The sequence below is a fragment of the Megalobrama amblycephala genome, linkage group LG24 (assembly GCF_018812025.1).
Source record: "Megalobrama amblycephala isolate DHTTF-2021 linkage group LG24, ASM1881202v1, whole genome shotgun sequence".
NCBI lineage: Eukaryota > Metazoa > Chordata > Actinopteri > Cypriniformes > Xenocyprididae > Megalobrama > Megalobrama amblycephala.
In genome coordinates this window covers 5,756,946-5,779,451 of record NC_063067.1, presented here as the reverse complement: position 1 = coordinate 5,779,451, position 22,506 = coordinate 5,756,946, and the positions used below count along the sequence as shown (strand labels likewise).

At 37.1% G+C, this 22,506-nt stretch overlaps 1 protein-coding gene and 1 long non-coding RNA gene across 3 annotated transcripts; one reads left to right on the top strand and one right to left on the bottom strand.

Annotated features, from left to right (window-relative positions):
• Positions 1–1,675: 1,675 nt before the first annotated feature.
• On the top strand, positions 1,676–14,744 carry LOC125260706. Its single transcript, XM_048179192.1, has 9 exons — positions 1,676–2,607; positions 2,743–3,005; positions 3,096–3,282; positions 10,571–10,585; positions 11,572–12,014; positions 12,489–12,701; positions 12,932–13,529; positions 13,665–13,927; positions 14,009–14,744. Exons 1-9 carry the CDS (start codon positions 2,147–2,149, stop codon positions 14,230–14,232), a joined length of 2,667 nt encoding a protein of 888 aa, XP_048035149.1. The 5' UTR covers positions 1,676–2,146; the 3' UTR covers positions 14,233–14,744.
• A 3,772-nt stretch (positions 14,745–18,516) lies between these two features.
• Positions 18,517–22,323, bottom strand: LOC125259519. 2 transcript variants are annotated; one of them, XR_007182846.1, is made up of 7 exons: positions 20,593–22,323; positions 20,369–20,485; positions 20,217–20,278; positions 19,855–19,932; positions 19,635–19,702; positions 19,286–19,385; positions 18,517–18,552 (listed from the first exon to the last, which is right to left on the bottom strand). It is a non-coding gene; the product is annotated as an uncharacterized LOC125259519 (long non-coding RNA). The 2 variants fall into 2 exon arrangements; XR_007182845.1 differs by lacking the exon at positions 18,517–18,552 and having other exon boundaries at positions 19,114–19,385.
• Positions 22,324–22,506: the final 183 nt, after the last annotated feature.

Here is a 22,506-nt window from a genome sequence, read left to right as displayed (position 1 = left end):
TTTGTCTTTATTTTCTTTAAATGCCAGGGGTTTGAAAAACAATGTCAAAAGGAAGGCTTTATTTCTGTTTTCTAAGAGGCACAAAGTAGATTTCTGCTTTTTTTCAGGAAAGTCACTCTACATCTAAAGATACCAAATTTTGGAGGTCACAGTGGGGCAATGAAATTTGGCTATCACATGGGTCAGAACATTCTGCTGGAGTAGGGATAATGCGGTATATTTTTAATGGTAATATTTTGGAAACCAGTATTGATCCTTCAGGACACTTCTTACTTATAATAATTGTCATCAATCATTTTATTTTAATTCTTGTCAACATCTATGGATACAACTCTGTTGCAGAAAACTGTGATTTCTTTAACACGCTAGATCAATAACTCTCATATGCATTAGGTAAATATACTACTGCCTTTCTGATTTTAGGAGGTGATTTTAACATAACAATGAATAACATGCTAGATAGGTACCCTCCAAGGAAAGCAGTTTCTCCAAATTCAAATCTTGTAGCATTTATGGATAAATTTGACTTAGTTGACATCTGGAGAGAAATGTATCCGGATGTACACCTGGAGTAACAAAGACCGTTCAAGGCGATCAAGAATTGATTATTGGTTGATTTCTAAAACATTAAGTAGTAATAATATCTCTATTAATATTAGCAACAGCCCACTGACTGATCACAATATGGTAGTTATTTTATCGCAAAAAGCAATTCCTACCTCCAAACCGTTGCTCTGGAAATTAAATAACTCCCTTCTTAAATACGAAAAGGCCAAACAACAGATTATTGAACTAATCCAAATTTACTGGGAAAGGGCTAAATCACAAAATAATTACGGACATAATTGGGAGCTTTTAAAATATGAATTGGGTAAATTCTTAAGAAAATTTGGAAGTGATATAGCAAAGCAAAAAAGATTAATAGAGGATGAAGTTCTTTCACAACTTTCTGCTTTATCATTTAAGGAACCACTGACCGACATTCAAAGTGTTGAATTTTCCAAACTACAAAATAAATTAGACGACATGTATAGATCCAAAGCTAAAGAAGCCTATGTTAGATCAAGGAAAAAATGCCTGGAAGAAGGAGAGCATAATTCAGCCTATTTTTTTTAGGTTGGAAAGATCCAATGCTGTGAACGCTTCTATTGATCGTCTCCGTACAAATGACAAAGTTCTCGATAATCCTAAGGACATAGCTTCTTTTTGCTCCAAATTCTATAGTAACTTATATACATCAAGATATTGTGATAATTCAGCCAAATCCTTTTTTGAATCTATTAATCAAAATAAAGTTATTTCTCTAGAGGACAAAGAAGCTTGTGATAACAATAAATCCCTATCAGAAATTATGTAGGCTATTAAGAGTCTAAAAAATAATAAAAGTCCCAGCTGTCATGGTTTAAAATCTCTGAGTTAAAAATAAGATGTTTGCTGATAACTTATCTCCTTTTTTACTAAAAGTATTTGACGTAAGTTTTGATTTAGAAGTACTTCCACCTACAATGACACAAGGAGTTATCACCTTAATACCCAAACCCAATAAAGATAAAGAATGTCTAGAAAATTGGAGACCAATTACCCTCTTAAATAATGATTACAAAATTTTAGCCCTGATTTTAGCAAAAAAGAATTAAAGATGTCCTTAACTGTATTATCGATGAATCACAATCAGGTTTTATGGAAAAACGTCACATTACAAATAATATTAGATTAGTCATATATTACGAAGATCTCATCCTTAATGACAGCTACATGCTTTTCTTAGACTTCTACAAAGCCTTTGATTCATTCGAGCACAAATATTTCAAGCGCTTACCAAATTTGGGTTTGGAGATTCATTTTGTAAAGCCGTCAGGACATTGTATAGAAATAATAATAGTGTTATTAAATAAAAATTAGGAACCTCACCTAGATTCAATTTGTCACGCGGCGTAAGACAAGGCTGTCCTATATCTCCATATTTATTCTTGCTTGCCTCTCAATTTTACTGTAAATTACTGAACTGTGTGTGTACAGAACAAATGAGATGCAAAAGAAATGACTTTCAAGTTGGACTAATTATTCATGTTTGATCTGTGGTTAGAGATGTTTCTGATAACATATTATTTGTTTTCTTCTATTTTCAGAAATTACCAATGGGTGGATGATGAACAAAATTGGTGCATTCTTTAAAATGTTTTTTTGGAGGGATCCGGCTGTTCCAGAGCCAGTGTGCGTTCCAGATGCAAGCACTCCTGAGCAAACATCTGAAACAGATCTGGTTCCAAGCGTTCCTGAGATGGAACCTGAATGTGATCAGGCTGATCCAGAGGAATCATGTGTTCCGGTTCCAAGCTTTCCTGAGATGGAACCTGATTTGGATCTGGCTGGTCCAGAACAATTGTGTGTCCCTGTTCCAAGCCTTCCTGATCTGGATCTGGTTGATTCAGATGAATCGTGTGTCCCAGGTCCAAGCAGTGCTGTGCCAAAACCTAATGCACGCACTTCCAAGCGGGATCCATTTCCAGAAGAAGAATGTTTCCAATTGTACAGGCGTGTGAAGGCGTGTACAATGCGTTACAAACCCGTCACTCAGGTCTGGAACAACATCTTCATCGGAAATGAGTAAGTCTACCTTTGACTAATATAAACCATGTGATTAATAATGTAATGCAGGAGTATGAACAGACACAATTATATTTCTACATTGTAAATCTTCATTAGCGAAAGACTGATCTAAACTGTTGTGTTCTTGTGCAGAGAGACAGCAAGGGACCGAATGAGGATGAAAGAGCTGGGCATTACTCACATCCTGAATGCTGCAGCTATGAAAAAGAAACTCAGGATCTTGTTGGGAATTCGATGGGAGAAAGACATCAAAGACACAGTTGACACAGGAGCGAGTTATTACAGAGGAACGAAGATCCGATATTGTGGCTTGCCTACAACAAAGACTTCCGATATCAGCAAATACTTCATGCCAGCTGCCAAATTTATCCACAAGGCCAGGAAAAACTCAGAAAGTAAGATCTTTTATCAAGTGTTTTGCGGTGACAACCTGTTTGGGAATTTTTAAAAAAAAAATTTTTGTCTTTCTGTTTTTATTTCCACAGATAAGGTGTTCATTCACTGCACAGATGGTGTCAACTACGCTCCTACACTTTTTCTGGCATACCTCATGATCCACCAATCCATGACTGTGGAGGATGCCATTGATTATCTGGTAAAGGTGAAATACATCAAGCCTGACATAGACTCCCTGAGGCAGCTGGCAATCCTCAATAAGAAACTTGTGTGCAAGTAAAAACAAATGCACAGCACCAGTTAAAAATGGTGCATAAATTAAAAAAACAGATCAGATTTTTTAAAAACATAGCAAGGTTAGTAAGATCAGGGAAGAAGGAGGCGGGAACCTTGATATGCTTGTGGTATGTGTTTGATTCTTCACACCTTTCACCAGCGTCTTTTTCCAAGAACAAATACCAAACTTTTTAGAAAATAACAAGTGCTGTCCAAAGGTTTTTAAAAGTAGCTTGCTAAGGGGCGGATTCCTAGACAGAGATTAAGCCTAGTCCTAGAATAAAATGGCTCTTTAAACCAGATTAACAGAGCTTTCTCTGTCATGGTTTAAAATAGTCCTAGACTTAGTCTAGTCCAGAGTTTAATAAGCTGATTTCCTGAAAGAAGACTAGAGCTAACATTGTTTCCTCTCCAGGGACCTTAACCCTATAGAAAATCTATGGGCTATTGTGAAGAGGAAGATGCGATATGCCAGACCCAACAATGCAGAAGAGCTGAAGGCCACTATCAGAGCAACCTGGGCTCTCATAACACCTGAGCAGTGCCACAGACTGATCCACTCCATGCCATGCCGCATTGCTGCAGTAATTCAGGCAAAAGGAGCCCCAACTAAGTATTGAGTGCTGTACATGCTCATGCATTTCATGTTCATACTTTTCAGTTGGCCAAGAGTTCTAAAAATCCTTTCTTTGTATTGGTCTTAAGTAATATTCTAATTTTCTGAGATACTGAATTTGGGATTTTCCTTAGTTGTCAGTTATAATCATCAAAATTAAAAGAAATAAACATTTGAAATATATCAGTCTGTGTGTAATGAATGAATATAATATACAAGTTTAACTTTTTGAATGGAATTAGTGAAATAAATCAACTTTTTGATGATATTCTAATTATATGACCAGCACCTGTAGATCAGTGGTTCTCAAACCTTTCCTGGGGACCCCCCACCACTGCACATTTTGCATGTCACCCTCATCTAACACACCTGATTCAAGTCATCAGCTAATTAGTAGAGACCGCAAGAGTTGAATTGGGTGTGTTAGATGAGGGAGACATGCAAAATGTGCAGTGGTGGGGGGTCCCCAGGACAGGTTTGAGAACCACTGCTGTAGATAAACCTACTCGTGGTGCCATGCACTCGTACGCCAAGAAATCTCTGGATGCTGCGTTCAAAGTCAATGACGCTTTAAATGCCTCGGGGCTTAAAGTTCCCTTACCTGAAACTCCAAAAACCGCCTCCCAAAAAATCAAAAATGAGTGACAGAGCGGCATTGGATAATCAGGTTTCCAATTCGCATTTGATGGAAGTTTTGCAGAGAGTTGAAAATATGCAAACGGAAACTCTGAAACGTATGCAAACTCTGGAGGCAACGGTTAAAGACAATACAAGTTCGCTAAACAGCGTGACTGTTTCTGTCACGCAACGTCGCAGATAAAATCTGGAGGGATGCCAGAACCGCAGCCATTCTCAAAGAAAGGGAGATACGAGTTTTTGAAGACTTAACCCAAAGCACCAAAGACGCCAGGAACAAACTTTGGCCACTTGTCGAACGCGCACAAAAGGAAGAGAGCAGGCTTCAGAGGCCCCTTCGCATATATCGACAGTAAAAGGATCTCTGAAAATGACCAGAAAGGCAGATTAAAGTTGTGGCATCTTCATCGATATTTTGTCGCACCAGTTGAGCTCTGGTACTCACGGGTAGGCACAAACTGCTCCAGGATTTGTTTTTGATTTGATTTGTTTTTTTGTTGTTGTTTTTTTTTTCTCAGACATGATGGATAGATTTTGATTTAGCGTCATTGATCTTTGTTTACATGATGGATCGTTTATAATTTTATTTTTATTTTGGGACTAATGACAACGATCATAATGGAATATTTCCATTTGAAGTTACGTTATCAGCCGACCATATGCTCGTTCTCAAGAAGTATCTACAAAACTAAATGTCTCATAGAGGAACGAAAGTGTGAATAAACAGACAAAAATATAAACAGGAAGATAAGCGAGAAAGACTTGTACTCATGCCCTTACTATTGTTCTTTTGTATTGCAGAGACAGGCGATCTGTTGCTTATTTCGTATTATTCTAGAGAAGTTTCTTCTGTTCTAATCAAGCGGCAACCTCCCCCAGTCTCTCGTGAAGCCAATACGGAAGTGATTTAAACTGCGATTCATCGACTGGCCGCTAGGGACAGGCTCCAAAAGAGAGCAGAATCTCATTGAGTTCCATGTTAAATTGGCCAAGTTTATAGCAGAAAAAAAACAAGTTGGTTCAAATTGTGGTTTTGGTCTATACTGCTAATTTTGCCCTTGATGACAACTGTGAGGGGGGTGAATTTTTTTTCTAACTCATTCTTTTAAATTATATTAAGCCTTAAAGTTCTGCATAATTAAGGGCGTGGTCACTTGAGTGACAGGTAGATGCCGCTGCTGTCTGTGAGCCGTCACTTACTTTACCTCAGTTAATTCCAGCCGCTGAATTTGGCATCTCAGCCGTATTTGTGCTCGATTATTTTATACAATTATAAAATAGGGCTTGCTGCATAATATTCGAGACTGATGTGTGTCTGTAGATGTGCATGCATGGGGAAGAGACACAGAACACACGTTGTTGGATCGTGGCATTGGCTAAAAGTTTTGTTTGTGAGATTTACTACAATGACAATGGCGGGAGGATATCAAAATCCGACTGCACTGCTTGGATAACTAAAACTGCTGCACTATTTTGAAAAAAATATACTTATACACGGGATCATTTGTTTGTTACATAAGATCGTATAGAGTTTTACAGCATAAATGCTGCTCAGATTGCATTATTTCTTGAAGAACGATGACAAAGAGCAGATCATTCAGAAGAAATGTTATGCAAACAATGGATAATATATCAATATTTCATGGACAAAAAGTACTGTTTTTTGCTTTGCAATGGACATTTATATTTTACCCAAGTGCCACAGATTGGATTTATCTCGCAATCTCTATTATAAAGGTATGAAGTCCCATTTTGATTTTCCATGTTGTTATTTGCACACCCAACACAAATTACCGGTGTTGGAGCATCTTTATCTTTAAAAAAAACACCGTAGATTGACAGTAAACCTTTAAAACTTTCTGATGATAAAACTTATCTTCATTAATAATTTAGATAGTATCTAGATAGATAAAGGGGCGGTTTCTTCATTAGGGCAATAGGGTGACGCATCACCAAAGTGAGAAAGGGACGGATTTTTCAATCACATTCAACCACAGAGTTACGCTAGCTGTCACTGCTAGGCTGTTTGTTCTGCCTCTGGATATAGTCCAATCAGCGTCGAGTCACGCTCTGTGGAGTACCGCCTCTTTTGGGGAATTTAAGTCTGGCGGAGATTTGCCCCGAGTGCTCCCATAGACTTCCATTCAAAGAACTTTTTTTTCGAACTGCAGGCACTGCAATGCAATCTCTATGGGTTCCGGGAGGGCTCGCACTAACGTGCTTTCGTCATCATACGTAACCTTAACTTGTGCAGCGATTGGTGGAAACAAACATACCTCTATTAATATTTTTTTTAAGCTGAAGTGACATTTAATAATTTCCTCAGTGCATAATTTACATTTCACAGACATATTCTCCAACTGTAAAAGTTAGAAAGTCGAGAAAATATTTCCATTTTGCAGTCAGGCGTGGACGAGCCTTCAGCAAGCACAAACTTCCGTGAACGAGCGTCGCCGCGCGCCGAACAGACGGAGTTCAATCTGAGTAAAATACATTTTGCTCAAAATATTTGTTGAAAATTTGTTTTTGTTGGCGAACATAATTATGTCATATGTAGAATTTCGAACCTACAACTAAGTGTATTTGTACGATAGCAGTAACTGTGTAAAGTGACTATTCTAGGGTAATCAAAATAATAATAATTATTAGTCTGTTCTTTTGTTTTTATTTATTTTCATTTTTAGTTTAGTGTATTTAATTTCTGCTTCAAAAAACATTTTGTTTTTAGATTGTAAAGGTACAATTTTAGAATGTAGCCTAGGCCTAATGTGATTTGACCCCTTTTTTGCACATGAGGTATAGCATATACTACACAGTTACATTCATGTTTGTTTTTATAGCCTTCAATTTGAACATTGTTTCTAGGACAATATTGGGCAGGATCTTAAATAATTTTTTTTTTTTTTAATTAAATACAGATATTTTTTTGTAGATCTCAGCCCTATGGCATGCTTTAAATACTGAATTTTCCATGTTTTAGATAGATACATTATTATATCACTTGTTAAATGGATAATTAACAATTAGCCTATTCATTTTTTCAAATTTCAAATTCAAATTATTATTTTTTTGCGCCCACCCAAAAAATTTTTGCACCAGATGTATTTCACCTTTACCAGATAATCAATGGCTTCCTCCACAGTCATGGATTGGTGGATCATGAGGTATGCCAGAAAAAGTGTAGGAGCGTAGTTGACACCATCTGTGCAGTGAATGAACACCTTATCTGTGTAAATAAAAACAGAAAGACAAAAAAAAAATTTAAAAAAATTCCCAAACAGGTTGTCACTGCAAAACACTTGATAAAAGATCTTACTTTCTGAGTTTTTCCTGGCCTTGTGGATAAATTTGGCAGCTGGCATGAAGTATTTGCTGATATCGGAAGTCTTTGTTGTAGGCAAGCCACAATATCGGATCTTCGTTCCTCTGTAATAACTCGCTCCTGTGTCAACTGTGTCTTTGATGTCTTTCTCCCATCGAATTCCCAACAAGATCCTGAGTTTCTTTTTCATAGCTGCAGCTATGAAAAAAAAAAAAAAATAAATAGTCTTACAAAATAAATTAGACGACATGTATAGATCCAAAGCTAAAGAAGCCTATGTTAGATCAAGGAAAAAATGTCTGGAAGAAGGAGAGCATAATTCAGCCTATTTTTTTAGGTTGGAAAGATCCAATGCTGTGAACGCTTCTATTGATCGTCTCCGTACAAATGACAAAGTTCTCGATAATCCTAAGGACATAGCTTCTTTTTGCTCCAAATTCTATAGTAACTTATATACATCAAAATATTGTGATAATTCAGCCAAATCCTTTTTTGAATCTATTAATCAAAATAAAGTTATTTCTCTAGAGAACAAAGAAGCTTGTGATAACAATAAATCCCTATCAGAAATTATGCAGGCTATTAAGAGTCTAAAAAATAATAAAAGTCCCAGCTGTCATGGTTTAAAATCTCTGAGTTAAAAATAAGATGTTTGCTGATAACTTATCTCCTTTTTTACTAAAAGTATTTGACGCAAGTTTTGATTTAGAAGTACTTCCACCTACAATAACACAAGGAGTTATCACCTTAATACCCAAACCCAATAAAGATAAAGAATGTCTAGAAAATTGGAGACCAATTACCCTCTTAAATAATGATTACAAAATTTTAGCCCTGATTTTAGCAAAAAAGAATTAAAGACGTCCTTAACTGTATTATCGATGAATCACAATCAGGTTTTATGGAAAAACGTCACATTACAAATAATATTAGATTAGTCCTAGATATATTACGAAGATCTCATCCTTAATGACAGCTACATGCTTTCCTTAGACTTCTACAAAGCCTTTGATTCACTCGAGCACAACTTCATATTTCAAGCGCTTACCAAATTTGGATTTGGAGATTCATTTTGTAAAGCCGTCAGGACATTGTATAGAAATAATAATAGTGTTATTAAATTAAAATTCGGAACCTCACCTAGATTCAATTTGTCACGCGGCGTAAGACAAGGCTGTTATATCTCCATATTTATTCTTGCTTGCCCCTCAATTTTTAGCTCTGCATATTTCTAGTAGTAATTTACAAGGTATTACAATTGACGATAGACAAATTATTAGCCAGCTGGCTGATGACACCACTTTGTTTTTGAATGATGCCTCTCAAATTCCTTTAGCTTTAAGATGAATTGATTTCTTTTCCAGAGCTTCAGGTCTCTATTTAAATATTAACAAATGTGAGTTGATGTCTGTTAAAAGCTGTAATGCTCCCTCCATATGCAATATTCCTGTGAAAGATCAAGTTACATACTTAGGAATTGTAATTAATAAAGACCAAAAAATAAGATGTAAACTCAATTTCGATCCTCTAAAAATGAAAACCCAAAAGAAACTAAATTCTTGGTTGCAGAGAGACTTGTCGATAAGAGGAAGAATTTTACTCTCTAAAGCCGAAGGATTGTCGAGACTAACGTATGCAGCTCTTTCCTTGGAGGTGAACAATAGAACATTAAAAAAGGTTGATAGCATGTTAAATAATTTTGTTTGGAAAAATAAAACCCATTTTATTAGAAAATCTGTACTGATGAATCCACTAAAACAAGAGGGGTTGGATTTTTTATACTTTAAACAACACTTTTAAGATTAATTGGCTTAAACATTTCCTTAATAATCTGTCCTCACTTTGGAATATTATCCCTAAGTATATTTTCTCTAAAGTTGGGTGCCTGAATTTTCTCCTACTCTGTAACTACTGTATAATATTACAAAGATCCCTGTCAAACTTATATATTATATATTCTCTACAAAAATAAGTCACTTTTCTTTGACAACTGGTTCAAAAATGATCTTGTTAGTTGGACAGCTTTTTAATTCACAGGGCAGACTTTATAACTATTCAGATTTTTTTCAGAAATATAAAATTCCTATAACTACTAGTGAATACGCTATTGTTTTTAATACTATTCCTTCTGGTGTGTCTTTTCTGTTGCAAGGATCTATATTTACATGGCCGTGTACTCGCTCTTTGAACCTAACTGACTCTATGATTGGAAATGTGTGCTTTTCTGTAGAGCAACATAAAAATAATTTTAAAATCAGAGCCCTCTTCCAGAGAGAGTTGATGACAATTCCTTATATAATATCATATTTGAATAATATTGTAGATAATTTACCGTGGGAGAAAGTGTGGTCCTTGTCGCATAAGTATCTACTTACTAATAAAGTAAAAGAAATAACATTTAAATTAATTCACAAATGTTACCCGACCAAAGCCTTTCTTAAGAAATGTAAGTCAGATATTGAAGAAGATTTCATTCATTTGTTTTGGCAATGTACCCACACAGAGAAATTTTGGTCAGATGTGTTATTGTTTATCCAACCATATTTTATAAGTGACTTTTCCTTCTGTTTTAAAGATGTCTTCTTTGGATTGTTTGACTGCTCTAAAGAGAATATAGGGAAATATTACATAATTAATTTGTGTTTCCTACTGGCTAAATTTCACATACATAAACAAAAATTTACTGGCTCTAAACCTCTCTTTTCTCTATTCAGAGATGATCTAGACAGGTATATCGAAACTATCCAATGCTCTATTAATCCCAAAGCTATGGAAACTGTTTCTCTTTATTCATCCTTTTTGTCCTCTTAAGGTTTACATAGCCTATATTGCATTGTTGTTGCTTTATTACCCTGGCAACTTATCTGTGTTTGTGTATTTTTCTTTTATTGTATTTTACATGTATTTGTATTGATTTAATGCTCTGATGTTTTGTATTGTTCACTAAAAAAAAACGTGAGTGAAAATAAAATGAATCATGCAGCTGCTCAAACGAGTCATTTGTTCGTGAATCGGACTACACCAGCGTCGTTTGTTTTGGTATGCAGCTCGCGAGGATAGGACAGTTCAACAGAAGGACGCGATGTTTTTATCACCACATTCAATCCAAACTTCATAATTACATTCACAAATATGATAAATATGTTTTTTTTTTTTTATGTTGTGGCGCTGGAGAGTCCGCATCGCAAACACTGACATGACCGCAAACAGAAACGTTACTCAAAAATCAACCATAGCCTACCATTAAGGTGATCGAGTCAGTAAAGGTAATTAAGTACAAGGATTTTTTAAGTATTTAATTTATATTAAAAATATAATATATAGTAGAGATTTCGCGAAACAAACCGTTAAGCTCCTCTGCGCTTACTTTGTTTGAATCACTCTCGCGGTGCTTCGCCAAACAAATCGTTTCTATGGGAACCGTGGAACGTCACAAAGGGCGTTGCCTTAGTTTACGTCACAAACAGTATATAAAGATAGAATTCTCGCCTCTGACTCCAGAGCGACTATCAGAGCACTGAGAGCAGTATTGAGTTTTAGCGTGATATCTACCAGTACATTATAGTAGAAACATTGTGTAAGACGACATTCTATACAGAGTCTGTATTCGGTGTTTACATACAGTTTATAGACGCACATTGTACAGAGTCACTTACAGTGTGTATCACAGTTTGACATCAACTGTACATCTGACATTATCAGATTTCTTTTGATTTGTCAGCATTAGATACACACATACAATGGCTACTAACTTCAGAGAAGTGTGTATGGAGGTATATCTCAACGGCGAATTCTACTGCGGTGACAGTTGCTGGGTACCAGATGAGGAAGGTGTGAAGTTGGAGTTTCAGATCACCGGTGCCATCTATGACCTTATCGGTACCGATCAGTCGGCACAGATCCATCTGGAGCTGCAGGCTAAGACTGATGATGACATCTCAGTCAGTTACTGCGCTTTAGAGGGGAATGTTGTGAAGGCTGTTTCTGATACGACCAACACAACATCCGTCCGTGAATGTATGAAGAAAGAGAAGCAGCTGGGGACTGACATCAAAAATATCGTCTCAGAGTTGGTGTGTGAAGGTCTGACTGACCCAGCAGGGCCTTCAACCAAAGGCATGGATGCTTCTCTTGAAGCCACTGAGAACTGCCCAACAGGTGAATGTCAAAAGAGCATTTGAGATGCAACATTACAATTAGATGCAAATAGAAAGTCTTCCAAATCCATATATACAGAAACCTATATAAAACATTTTATACTAATAATTATTGAGACATCACTTAAGACTTACTGATATAATATAATATCATTAATTTTATATTTAATATTAAACTGATATAAAGCAAAATCAAATATACTTTAGTATATCTTAAGTTGGATCTCAGCACTACTTCCACACAATTAAAGTGCATTAAGTAGTTGTTCCAATTTAGCAGACTTTAAGTATTGCAGTTTAGTATAGCAAAAGTGCAATTGTAGGGTATTTTTATTTATCACATAAATATGTAAATGTATAAGTAGTATACTTAGCACAAAATAAATGTATTTCAAGTATATATATATTTTTTTAACTAGGATAATCTGTTGTTTCTAATAACATATTATTTGTTAATTGTTGCTTTTTTTTTCAGAAAGTACCAATGGGTGGATGAACACAATTGGTACATTCTTTAAAAGGCTTTTCTGGAGCGAGCCGGAGACTGAACTAGAGGAGTCAAGTGTCCCAGGTCCAAGCAGCTCCGAGCCATTAGGTCAGGAGGTTGATGACGATGATGCCATTCTGGTGTCTGAAGATCTGCAGATGGACGCTTCTCTTGAAACCCCTGAAGAGAACAACCCAAAAAGTAAATATCAGCAGAGCATTTTGAGATGCAGTTGTCATTACTTCCATTTTTCGGGAGTTAATTCAGTTGTAGAATGAGGTTGTCAGCACTACTGTAAATTACTGAACTGTGTGTGTACAGAACAAATGACATGCAAAAGAAATGACTTTCAAGTTGGACTAATTATTCATGTTTGATCTGTGGTTAGAGATGTTTCTGATAACATATTATTTGTTTTCTTCTATTTTCAGAAATTACCAATGGGTGGATGATGAACATCATTTGGAGGGATCCGGCTGTTCCAGAGTCAGTGTGCATTCCAGATGCAAGCACTCCTGAGCAAACATCTGAAACGGATCTGGTTTCAAGCGTTCCTGAGATGGAACCTGAATTTGATCAGGCTGATCCAGAGGAATCATGTGCTCCGGTTCCAAGTGCTCCTGAGATGGAACCTGAATTTGATCAGACTGATCCAGAGGAATCATGTGTTCTGGTTTCAAGCATTCCTGAGTTGGAACCTGAATTTGATCAGGCTGATCCAGAGGAATCATGTGTTCTGGTTTCAAGCGTTCCTGAGATGGAACCTGAATTTGATCAGGCTGATCCAAAGGAATCATGTGTTCCGGTTCCAAGCTTTCCTGAGATGGAACCTGATTTGGATCTGGCTGGTCCAGAACAATTGTGTGTCCCAGGTCCAAGCAGTGCTGTGCCAAAACCTAATGCACGCACTTCCAAGCAGGATCCATTTCCAGAAGAAGAATGTTTCCAATTGTACAGGCGTGTGAAGGCGTGTACAAAGCGTTACAAACCCGTCACTCAGGTCTGGAAAAACATCTTCATCGGAAATGAGTAAGTCTACCTTTGACTAATATAAACCATGTGATTAATAATGTAATGCAGGAGTATGAACAGACACAATTATATTTCTACATTGTAAATCTTCATTAGCGAAAGACTGATCTAAACTGTTGTGTTCTTGTGCAGAGAGACAGCAAGGGACCGAATGAGGATGAAAGAGCTGGGCATTACTCACATCCTGAATGCTGCAGCTATGAAAAAGAAACTCAGGATCTTGTTGGGAATTCGATGGGAGAAAGACATCAAAGACACAGTTGACACAGGAGCGAGTTATTACAGAGGAACGAAGATCCGATATTGTGGCTTGCCTACAACAAAGACTTCCGATATCAGCAAATACTTCATTCCAGCTGCCAAATTTATCCACGAGGCCAGGAAAAACTCAAAAAGTAAGATCTTTTATCAAGTGTTTTGCAGTGACAACCCGTTTGGGAATTTTTTTGACTGTCTTTCTGTTTTCATTTCCACAGATAAGGTGTTCATTCACTGCACAGATGGTGTCAACTACGCTCCTACACTTTTTCTGGCATACCTCATGATCCACCTATACATGACTGTGGAGGAAGCCGTTAATTATCTGGTAAAGGTGAAATACATCAAGCCTGACATAGACTCCCTGAGGAAGCTGGCAATCCTCAATAAGAAACTCGCGCGTAAAAACAAATGCACAGCACCAGTTAAAAATGGTGCATAAATTTAAAAAACAGCATAGCGAGGTTAGTAAGATCAGGGAAGAAGGAGGCGGGAATCGGCCGACATTCATGGATGAGGGTGAGGAGGTCCGGTTCCCAAAACGCGCTGTCATCCAGTCCTGTACCTGCTGGGTGAAGTCCTCCGCGATGTCTGGCGGCGGCGGCGGCGCTGGAGAGCCCTCAGTGGACGGCTCGATACTCTTCCACCGCCTGGTGGCCGCAAGGAGACGGCTCTTCTGTGTTCGGGCAGCCGGCAGGAGTCCCCCATTCCATGTGACAGGCTCCGGCCTCAGCGAACGGTGGTGGCTTCTCCGCTCCCTCGCGGACTGCAGCTAGCCGCTCCTCCACTCCCCAGGCGGTTGGCAGCGAATTCAGCCGTCCCCCTGGCAACTCACTCCAGCCCGCTGCCTCGAGCCTCCATGGCGACAGACTTGCTCAGCCACGCTCGATGGCACTGCGGATTCACCACAGCGGCGAGGACTCTATGATAGTGCGTTCCTCCTTCCTCCCGGCCTCACCCTTAAATTTTAATAAAACATTACAATTGGTTAAGCATTGTTGTCAGTGTTCCTGATTTCTGAATGACATTATTCCTTGATATGCTTGGAGGTTTTTAAAAGTAGCTTGCTAAGGGGCGGTTTCCCAAACAGAGATTAAGCCTAGTCCTAGAATAAAATGGCCCTTTAAACCAGATTAACAGAGATCGGCTTTCTCTGTCATGGTTTAAAATAGTCCTAGACTTAATCTAGTCCAGAGTTTAATAAGCTGATTTCCTGGAGAAAGACTAGAGCTACTCCAGGACTAAATTGAGGCTACCAAGAGGCAGGTTTATCTTCAGATTAACATTGTTTCAAAGAAAACATGTATTACTTGGATATATATACATTATATATATATACATACATATATATATATATATATATATATATATATATATATATATATATATATATATATATATATATATATATATATTATAGAGAGAGAGAGATTTAACACCATTGTTTCTGGTTCATATGTGATTGCTTCATGTTAAATTGACTTGAAATGGTTACTAGAACTCACTTGATTTCATTTTGAAATAACGTTTCAGTCAAGTAACCCAATCAAACAGGACTTTCACTTCCCATCATGCTTTGTACCGGGCTGAATTGGGGGAGCAAATGTTGAAAAAGTGTTATTTTATGCATGATTTAGAAAGATGAGTATATGGAGAGACTTCTTACTGTTTAATGTTCTATTATGTAAATGTTTTTGTTATGTTAATGTTTTTTGGACATTACCGTTGTAATCGTTGAGCTTGTGCTTGGGTTGAGGACCTGCTAACAAGAATTGCCTTTTTTATATAATGAAGCAAGATGTGCTTTGGATCAAACCAGTATCATTTCTAGACTGCCAACACTGATTATCACACATGTAAATAGTTATGTTTAGTTTGATACTATGTAAAGGACTAAACAAAATCATTAATAATCATATGATTATTATATTTATAGAATTCATCTATTTAAAAAGAATTCAGTACAAACAGATTTTGAGGCATTTCTTTTTTTTCCACAGCTGATGTATTTTGCTTGCTTTAAAATAAATTTCTCTTTAGTTAAGTTTTTATATTGGAGTCTTTTTTGCTGCCATTGTTTTCCTTGGATTTGCTTCTGCGTCCCATGCAATTTTAAGCTTTTCTTGGTTCATTACATGTTTTACAAGCAACCTCTCTCATGCTAATTCAGATTTGCACAGTTGGTTTTAAATTAATCTGGTTTATTTTAATTCAAGACTCCATAGTCCAGGTTTTACAGGGTTTATGCAGGTTTCAGTAAGTCAAATTTAAGACCTTTTTAAGACATTTTAAGACCATAAAGATTGAAATTTAAGACCTACACGACGCATTACCAAAAAATATTAAAATCAAAGAAATTCTGAAAAAATCATTTTATTTCAATGAATTCAGTCATTGAAAAAGCATTAATTTAATTTACAGATAAAGCAATCACATTAGTAACCTTCCACACACATCAATGTGCCAAATGCCCAAAACTTTAGGCCCAAAATGAAAATAGGCTAAAACAAACTTGCCCTCAAATAGAATAGATTTCATCTCATATTTATTTACATTACAAAACAGCATATTAATAGCCTAATAAAGACTGAACAGGCTACTTCAACCCATGTAACAACCAATGTAGCACACACACACACACCAGATAATCCATTTTAGATAGATAGATAGATACTTACCTCGGGATAATTAGAGTATCTATCTAACATGGATTATCTGATATATGTATGTATGTATGTATGTATGTATGTGTGTGTGTGTGTGTGTGTGTGTGTGTCCCGCACTGTCCCATGAACTGTGAGCCCAGGTACCTCGACTTAACAATTCCATTGTTCCAGAACAATGGCCTGGTGGTCTGATTTTGGCTTTCATTGAACGTTACGACACACGGCCCGGTAAGAGTACGAATCAATTCCCTCTTTATAAACTCCCCCAATCCAAATCTCGCCACATAAGTGATCTTGTTGGGCCCGCAAGAGAACGGCTTCGCGATTACTGAATTAGGGAACATCACTTGGAAGAGATCGCTAATCTCACTGTTGCTATTAAATGAGTAGTGTTTGTTTAGTCACCGTGTGTAGTATACAAATCACCTCGGCTTTCGATGTGTCAGTCGCTCCAAAAGTACCCCGAAGGTTGTTCGACGGAGCTGTGATGATATTGCGCTGGAGACCGGAGGAACCAGGCATTGAGGAGGACGACGGCAGTGGTGAGGCTAATTGGCCGAGTCCGCTGAAGGCATTTTGCGGCTAGCTTGTGTTTCTCCGCTCTGGCGTGTGACTCCAGCGCCTTTACACCGCTTCACACCCAGACTCTCTAATTGATTTTTTTTTTTTTTTTTTGCAAAGTTTGCAGTGAGCCTCGTACCTGGAGCTGGGTATCGCTTGTAACCAACAGCAGAAATCGCTGTGATCTAGCCATGTCTCGTTGAAAGTACACTTTCCCATTTTCCACACGTAGCCGAACTTTAACAAACTCTGAGGAGACGCAGACGTATTTCGCGGGCAGGTATTGCATTTATCACGGGATTTGTAGTTTTATCACCGCGTATACCAACACCAATATACCCCAGAAAGAACTACGACTCGCTACTTTTTTGCTACTTTGTAATAACTTTCAGCAGGTAGCGTTTCTGGAAATGGGTAAAAAAAATTTAAGACCTGACTAAATGAAATTTAAGACCTCGGATGAAAATCTGGCCGTTTTTAAGACTTTTTAAGGCCTTAAATTTAAAGTTCAGAATTTTAGACTTTTTAAGACTTTTTAAGACCCCGCGGAAACCCTGTTTTAGTAATCTGTACTTAATCTGTATTTCAGAAAGCCATTTTTTAAGCCACGATCTGGATTAAGGCCTATCCTGGCTTAATTTAAACTCTGTCCGGGAAACCACCCCATATGTTTTTTCTCAGTACTGAAGTTTGTTTGTCACTACCGAAACACAATAATAATTTAATCAGAAGGTTTACATTGACCTATAAAGATTTTGTTTACATCCTTCTTGTAAATATATTTTTTTGCTATTTTTTAAACATGTTTTCACAGGTAAATCAATAACAATAACCATTTTAACAATATGTAATCAACTGTAATTTATGAGATTTGTTGTATTTTGTATTACAATCTTTCTTTATAAAAGGCATAAAGTTTATCATACTGATTTCAATTTAAGGATTGATTAGTTTGTCATAACATCTTAGTTTGTAATTCAATAAACGTTATTTTTGACAAAACATCACGTGTCGGTCGTGACTACACATTTTCGGTAGTGACTGTTGGTAGCATCCACATCACATTACAGAATTTTAACTCATACTAAAACACCACTAAAACATATTAAAATACTAATGATTTGCAGAACTGCCCTAAAATTTTGTTTATTTCCCCCAAATAAAGGATTAAGTGTTCTCTTTTGTCACAATGATGACATGTTTTGGTAGTGATGATTTTAGATACTTCTGAGTCTAGCTCAAAGATGTTAATCAGCACATGGTTAGCTGGCACAGTTCTGGAAAGTTGTACACAGGGGGAAAAAAGCTACATTTTATTGAGTAACACTAAAAAACTGTGATGTCACAACCGAAACTTCACCACACGTTTCGGTTGTGATTTTTGAACACATTTAACTCAAACTGTCATTAATTCCTCACCCTCATGCTGTTTCACACCCGTAAGACCTTCGTTGATCTTCTGAACACAAATAAAGATATTTTAGTTGAAATCCGATGGCTCCGTGAGGCCTCCATAGGGAGCAATGACATTTCCTCTCTCAAGATCCATAAAAGTACTAAAAACACATCTAAATCAGTTCATGTGAGTACAGTGGTTCAATATTAATATTATAAAGCAACGAGAATATTTTTGGTGTGGCACAAAATCAAAATAAAGACTTATTTAGTGATGGCCAATTTCAAAACACTGCTTCAGGAAGTATAAATTAATAAGTGTATCGAATCATGAATCGGATCGTGGGTCAAACCCGCCAAATTGCTGAAATCACGTGACTTTGGCGCTCTGAACTGCTGATTCAACACAAAATATTCATAACGCTCCGATGCTTCCTGAAGCAGTGTTTTGAAATCAGCCAGCACTATACAAGTCATTGTTTAGTTTTTTTAGGCGCACCAAAAATATTCTTGTTGCTTTATAATATTAATATTGAACCACTGTAATCACATGAACTGATTTAAATATGTTTTTAGTACATTAATGGATCTTGAGAGAGGAAATGTCATTGCTCCCTATGAAGGCCTCACTGAGCCATCGGATTTCAACAAAAATATCTTAATTTGTGTTCTGAAGATTAACGAAGGTCTTACGGGTGTGGAACGACATGAGGATAAGTAATTAATGACAGAAATTACATTTTTGGGTGAACTAACAGATTCTGCAATGTGATATAAACTTTTGAGCACAAAACTGTATGTGTGTGTGTGTGATACAGTCAGTACAGCAGGCGAACATCAGTGAGATATCAATAGGGGTCTATCATCCTCTACCATGTCCTTTGTCATCCGGTGGAAACTGCCACTTGTGGTTCAAAGGGTTCCCATCGCTGCAGTCCTTCAGATGACTGGTTGGAGCTGGGAATGGAGGATCCTGTGACCAAACAAATAAAATAAAAACATTTTCTTTAAATACATTACAGTTCTCACTGTTTAAGCACAGGTTACAACATGACATGTCATAGTACAGTTTAATGATGATACAAAACAATTTTGTTAGACAGCAATAATAATGGAAAAAATAAAAACAAGTAAAAGTGCTTTCTTGTCGTTTCAGTAGCTGAATAAAATACAAGATAACTTGTGTTTTATTCAAACAAAAGATTTTCAGTGTGCAAGTTACCTGATTGATGACCGTGTTCTTTGAAGAGCAACAGTATTAGAGAAGAATAGCAGCATTTACCACTTGGCCTAAAGAGTCATATACATATATAGTGAGAGAGAAATTACATTATAATATGACAAAGTAAATTGTAGATTTCTACACTTAAATATGAATGACAGGAGTGAAATTTACACTTTAACAAATATGATATATTTTATTGTAAGTGTTGGTAAAACACCTTTTCTGTCCTTGTCTGCCTCGCAAGAATCAAGTCAGGTGCAGCTTTTCCTTCAGTGCTGTAAGTTATTTGAAGCATCTGTGGACAGTTGAGAGGAAAGTGTCTGCTGATTTGTCAGAGAAATAAGATAACAACTCAAGCACACTAGCTAGACTAGAATTAATTAATAAACGTGAATATTTTACTAATAGCTAACTTCTTATAAATGTATGTGGCAGCTAAGTATCAGTTAGCAGTTTACCAAACTAGTTAATTTTATAACATACACACACTCAATTTATATCATCAACGCGTAATCTTATGTTTTGATAACAACTCTTAAAATTGTTTTATTTGCACTTATCGCTTCGTCTGATATTTACCTCTGAAAATATAGGTCGCTGTCAGCGCGCGCAATAACTGAAAGGCAGCGGCCTAGAAAATGCTGTTCACAAAAAAATTATATAACAAAAAGCTTTTGATGTTGTGTTGTGTAAACAAGTTATTTATAATTATTTTGTGGATCCACACTTACCTTCTTATGATGTAAATCCTATGTGTAAATCTCTCTATGATGAAAATACCGGACCCTGTCAGCGCGCGCAAGATTTGAATGGAGCAGGAGCGGAAACGAACGGCTCGCAACGTCAGGCTAAAAAATAAACAGTTTGGAAAAAGAATAAAAAATATACAACTTTGAAATTCTGATGTTATGTTCTGGCATATATGTTTTAAATAGTATTATGAATTCAAGCTTACCATTTACGTTTTCTCAGCCTCAGAAAATAACGGACGCTCTCTGCTGCTGCGCGCGCAAGAGAAGAGCTGCAGTGAGGCAGTGGGGGAGGGGAAAGAACAGACTCGAGAATCAAGACAGTAAACGATTCCAAAAAGATTCGATTCAGTGGCGTCAGGAATTGAGAGTCTGATTCAGCTCAAAATGCGAGTCCTGAAATGTCCGTGCGTGATATATTATGGGAACATAAATACTTATAACATTATATGGACGTTCTGATGTTGTTCTAAGAACGTTTTCTATCAACATTATGAGGACGTTCATCAAGTATAAATAACGTCCTAAGGATGTTCCAAGAACATTGTTCCCAAAACGTTTTATGATAACATTATGATAACATTCAGAAAATACTAATAACGTTATAAGGACGTTCTGAGAATGTTGTTCTAATAACGTTTTCTATCAACATTATGCGAATCAAGTACAAATAACGTCCTAAGGATGTTCCAAGAACGTTGTTCCCAAAACGTTTTATGATAACGTTCAGAAAATACTAATAACGTTATAAGGACGTTCTGAGAATGTTGTTCTAATAACGTTTCCTATCAACATTATGCGAACGTTCATCAAGTAGCCTACAAATAACGTCCTAAGCATGTTCCAAGAACATTGTTCCCAAAACGTTTTATGATAACATTACGATAACATTCAGAAAATACTAATAACGTTATAAGGACGTTCTGAGAATGTTGTTCTAATAACGTTTCCTATCAACATTATGCGAACGTTCATCAAGTACAAATAACGTCCTAAGGATGTTCCAAGAACGTTGTTCCCAGAACGTTTTCTCTAAATGTTATAAGAACGTTAATGTTATAAGAACGTTCCAAAATCATTATTTTAATAACGTTTTGTACTAACATTCACACAACTTTTAAAGAACGTTAGTGAATGTTCTGGGAACCTTCCCTGTTAGCTGGGTTGATTCTTATAGACCCCTTAATCGCCTACGTCACTGTGACGCCACTGCATAGCTGGAGGCAAAATATAAGGAAGAACTCATAGCAGGCACGCTAAAAGTTTGAGGTTTTGACTGTAAAATGTCGTCTTGTGTTTTTGGCTGCCAGAATAGAAGGAACAGCACTTTTGGATCAAAACTAAAGTTTTCAATGAAATCTTTCCCTCAAGAGTAATACATACATTCATCATGACTTCAAAACATATTAATTAGGATTTATAACAGCGGTTGCAGCTGCAACAGCGGTTGCAACTATTTACTGTTAGGTTAAAACTGACATGCAAGTGCAGTTCGCCATTAAAATTGTACTGTTGTCCCGATTTACGATCACCCAGGTGTGGTACATGTCACCCTTCTTGCCTTGCCTCTGGCTAGGCAACACCTCTGACCGCACTACACAAAGATCTGTACGTAAATTGTTGTATTGTAATGTCTGAACGTGACCATTAATAGTTGTAGGCATCCAGGGATTTATATGCCTGTAGCTTTTCTCGGCTGTAAACACTTGGTGACTCGATGAGGTAAGTGTAGATATCCGGCCACTCCACCCTCGGCAGCCCCGTCAAGTCTTCATGCCACTCCCGTGGCCGTATGGCATACGGGTCAGGCAGCCTGCTTCCACCCGCAAGAGTTAATTTACAAAAATAGCTGTCACGGTCCTGCAGAGTCAGTGACTGTACATATTCGGACAGTTCCGAACTTTCTTCTGCATCCATGTTTAATAAATCCCTCCTAAAACGTGCTAGCTTACGCTTGTCAACATTGCGTCCAGCACCTCTTTTTGCCTCCAGCTAAGCCCCGCCCACCAGGAAATGTTGCAATGTTTACAAACTTTTAAGGGGTCTATAGATTGTGTGACCATTCACTCCCATTATTTGACTGACAGACGGCAGCAGTTGGAGTTAAAAATCATAGTTTG

What these genes read in the sequence shown, in the direction of transcription:
- LOC125260706 (XM_048179192.1), top strand. Translation starts at nt 2,147, where the DNA reads ATGATGAACAAAATTGGTGCATTCTTTAAAATGTTTTTTTGGAGGGAT. An exon ending in GGCCAGGAAAAACTCAGAAA is followed by an intron (nt 3,006 to 3,095) that starts GTAAGATCTTTT and finishes TTATTTCCACAG; the next exon opens with ATAAGGTGTTCATTCACTGC. An exon ending in TGAAGAGAACAACCCAAAAA is followed by an intron (nt 12,702 to 12,931) that starts GTAAATATCAGC and finishes TTCTATTTTCAG; the next exon opens with AAATTACCAATGGGTGGATG.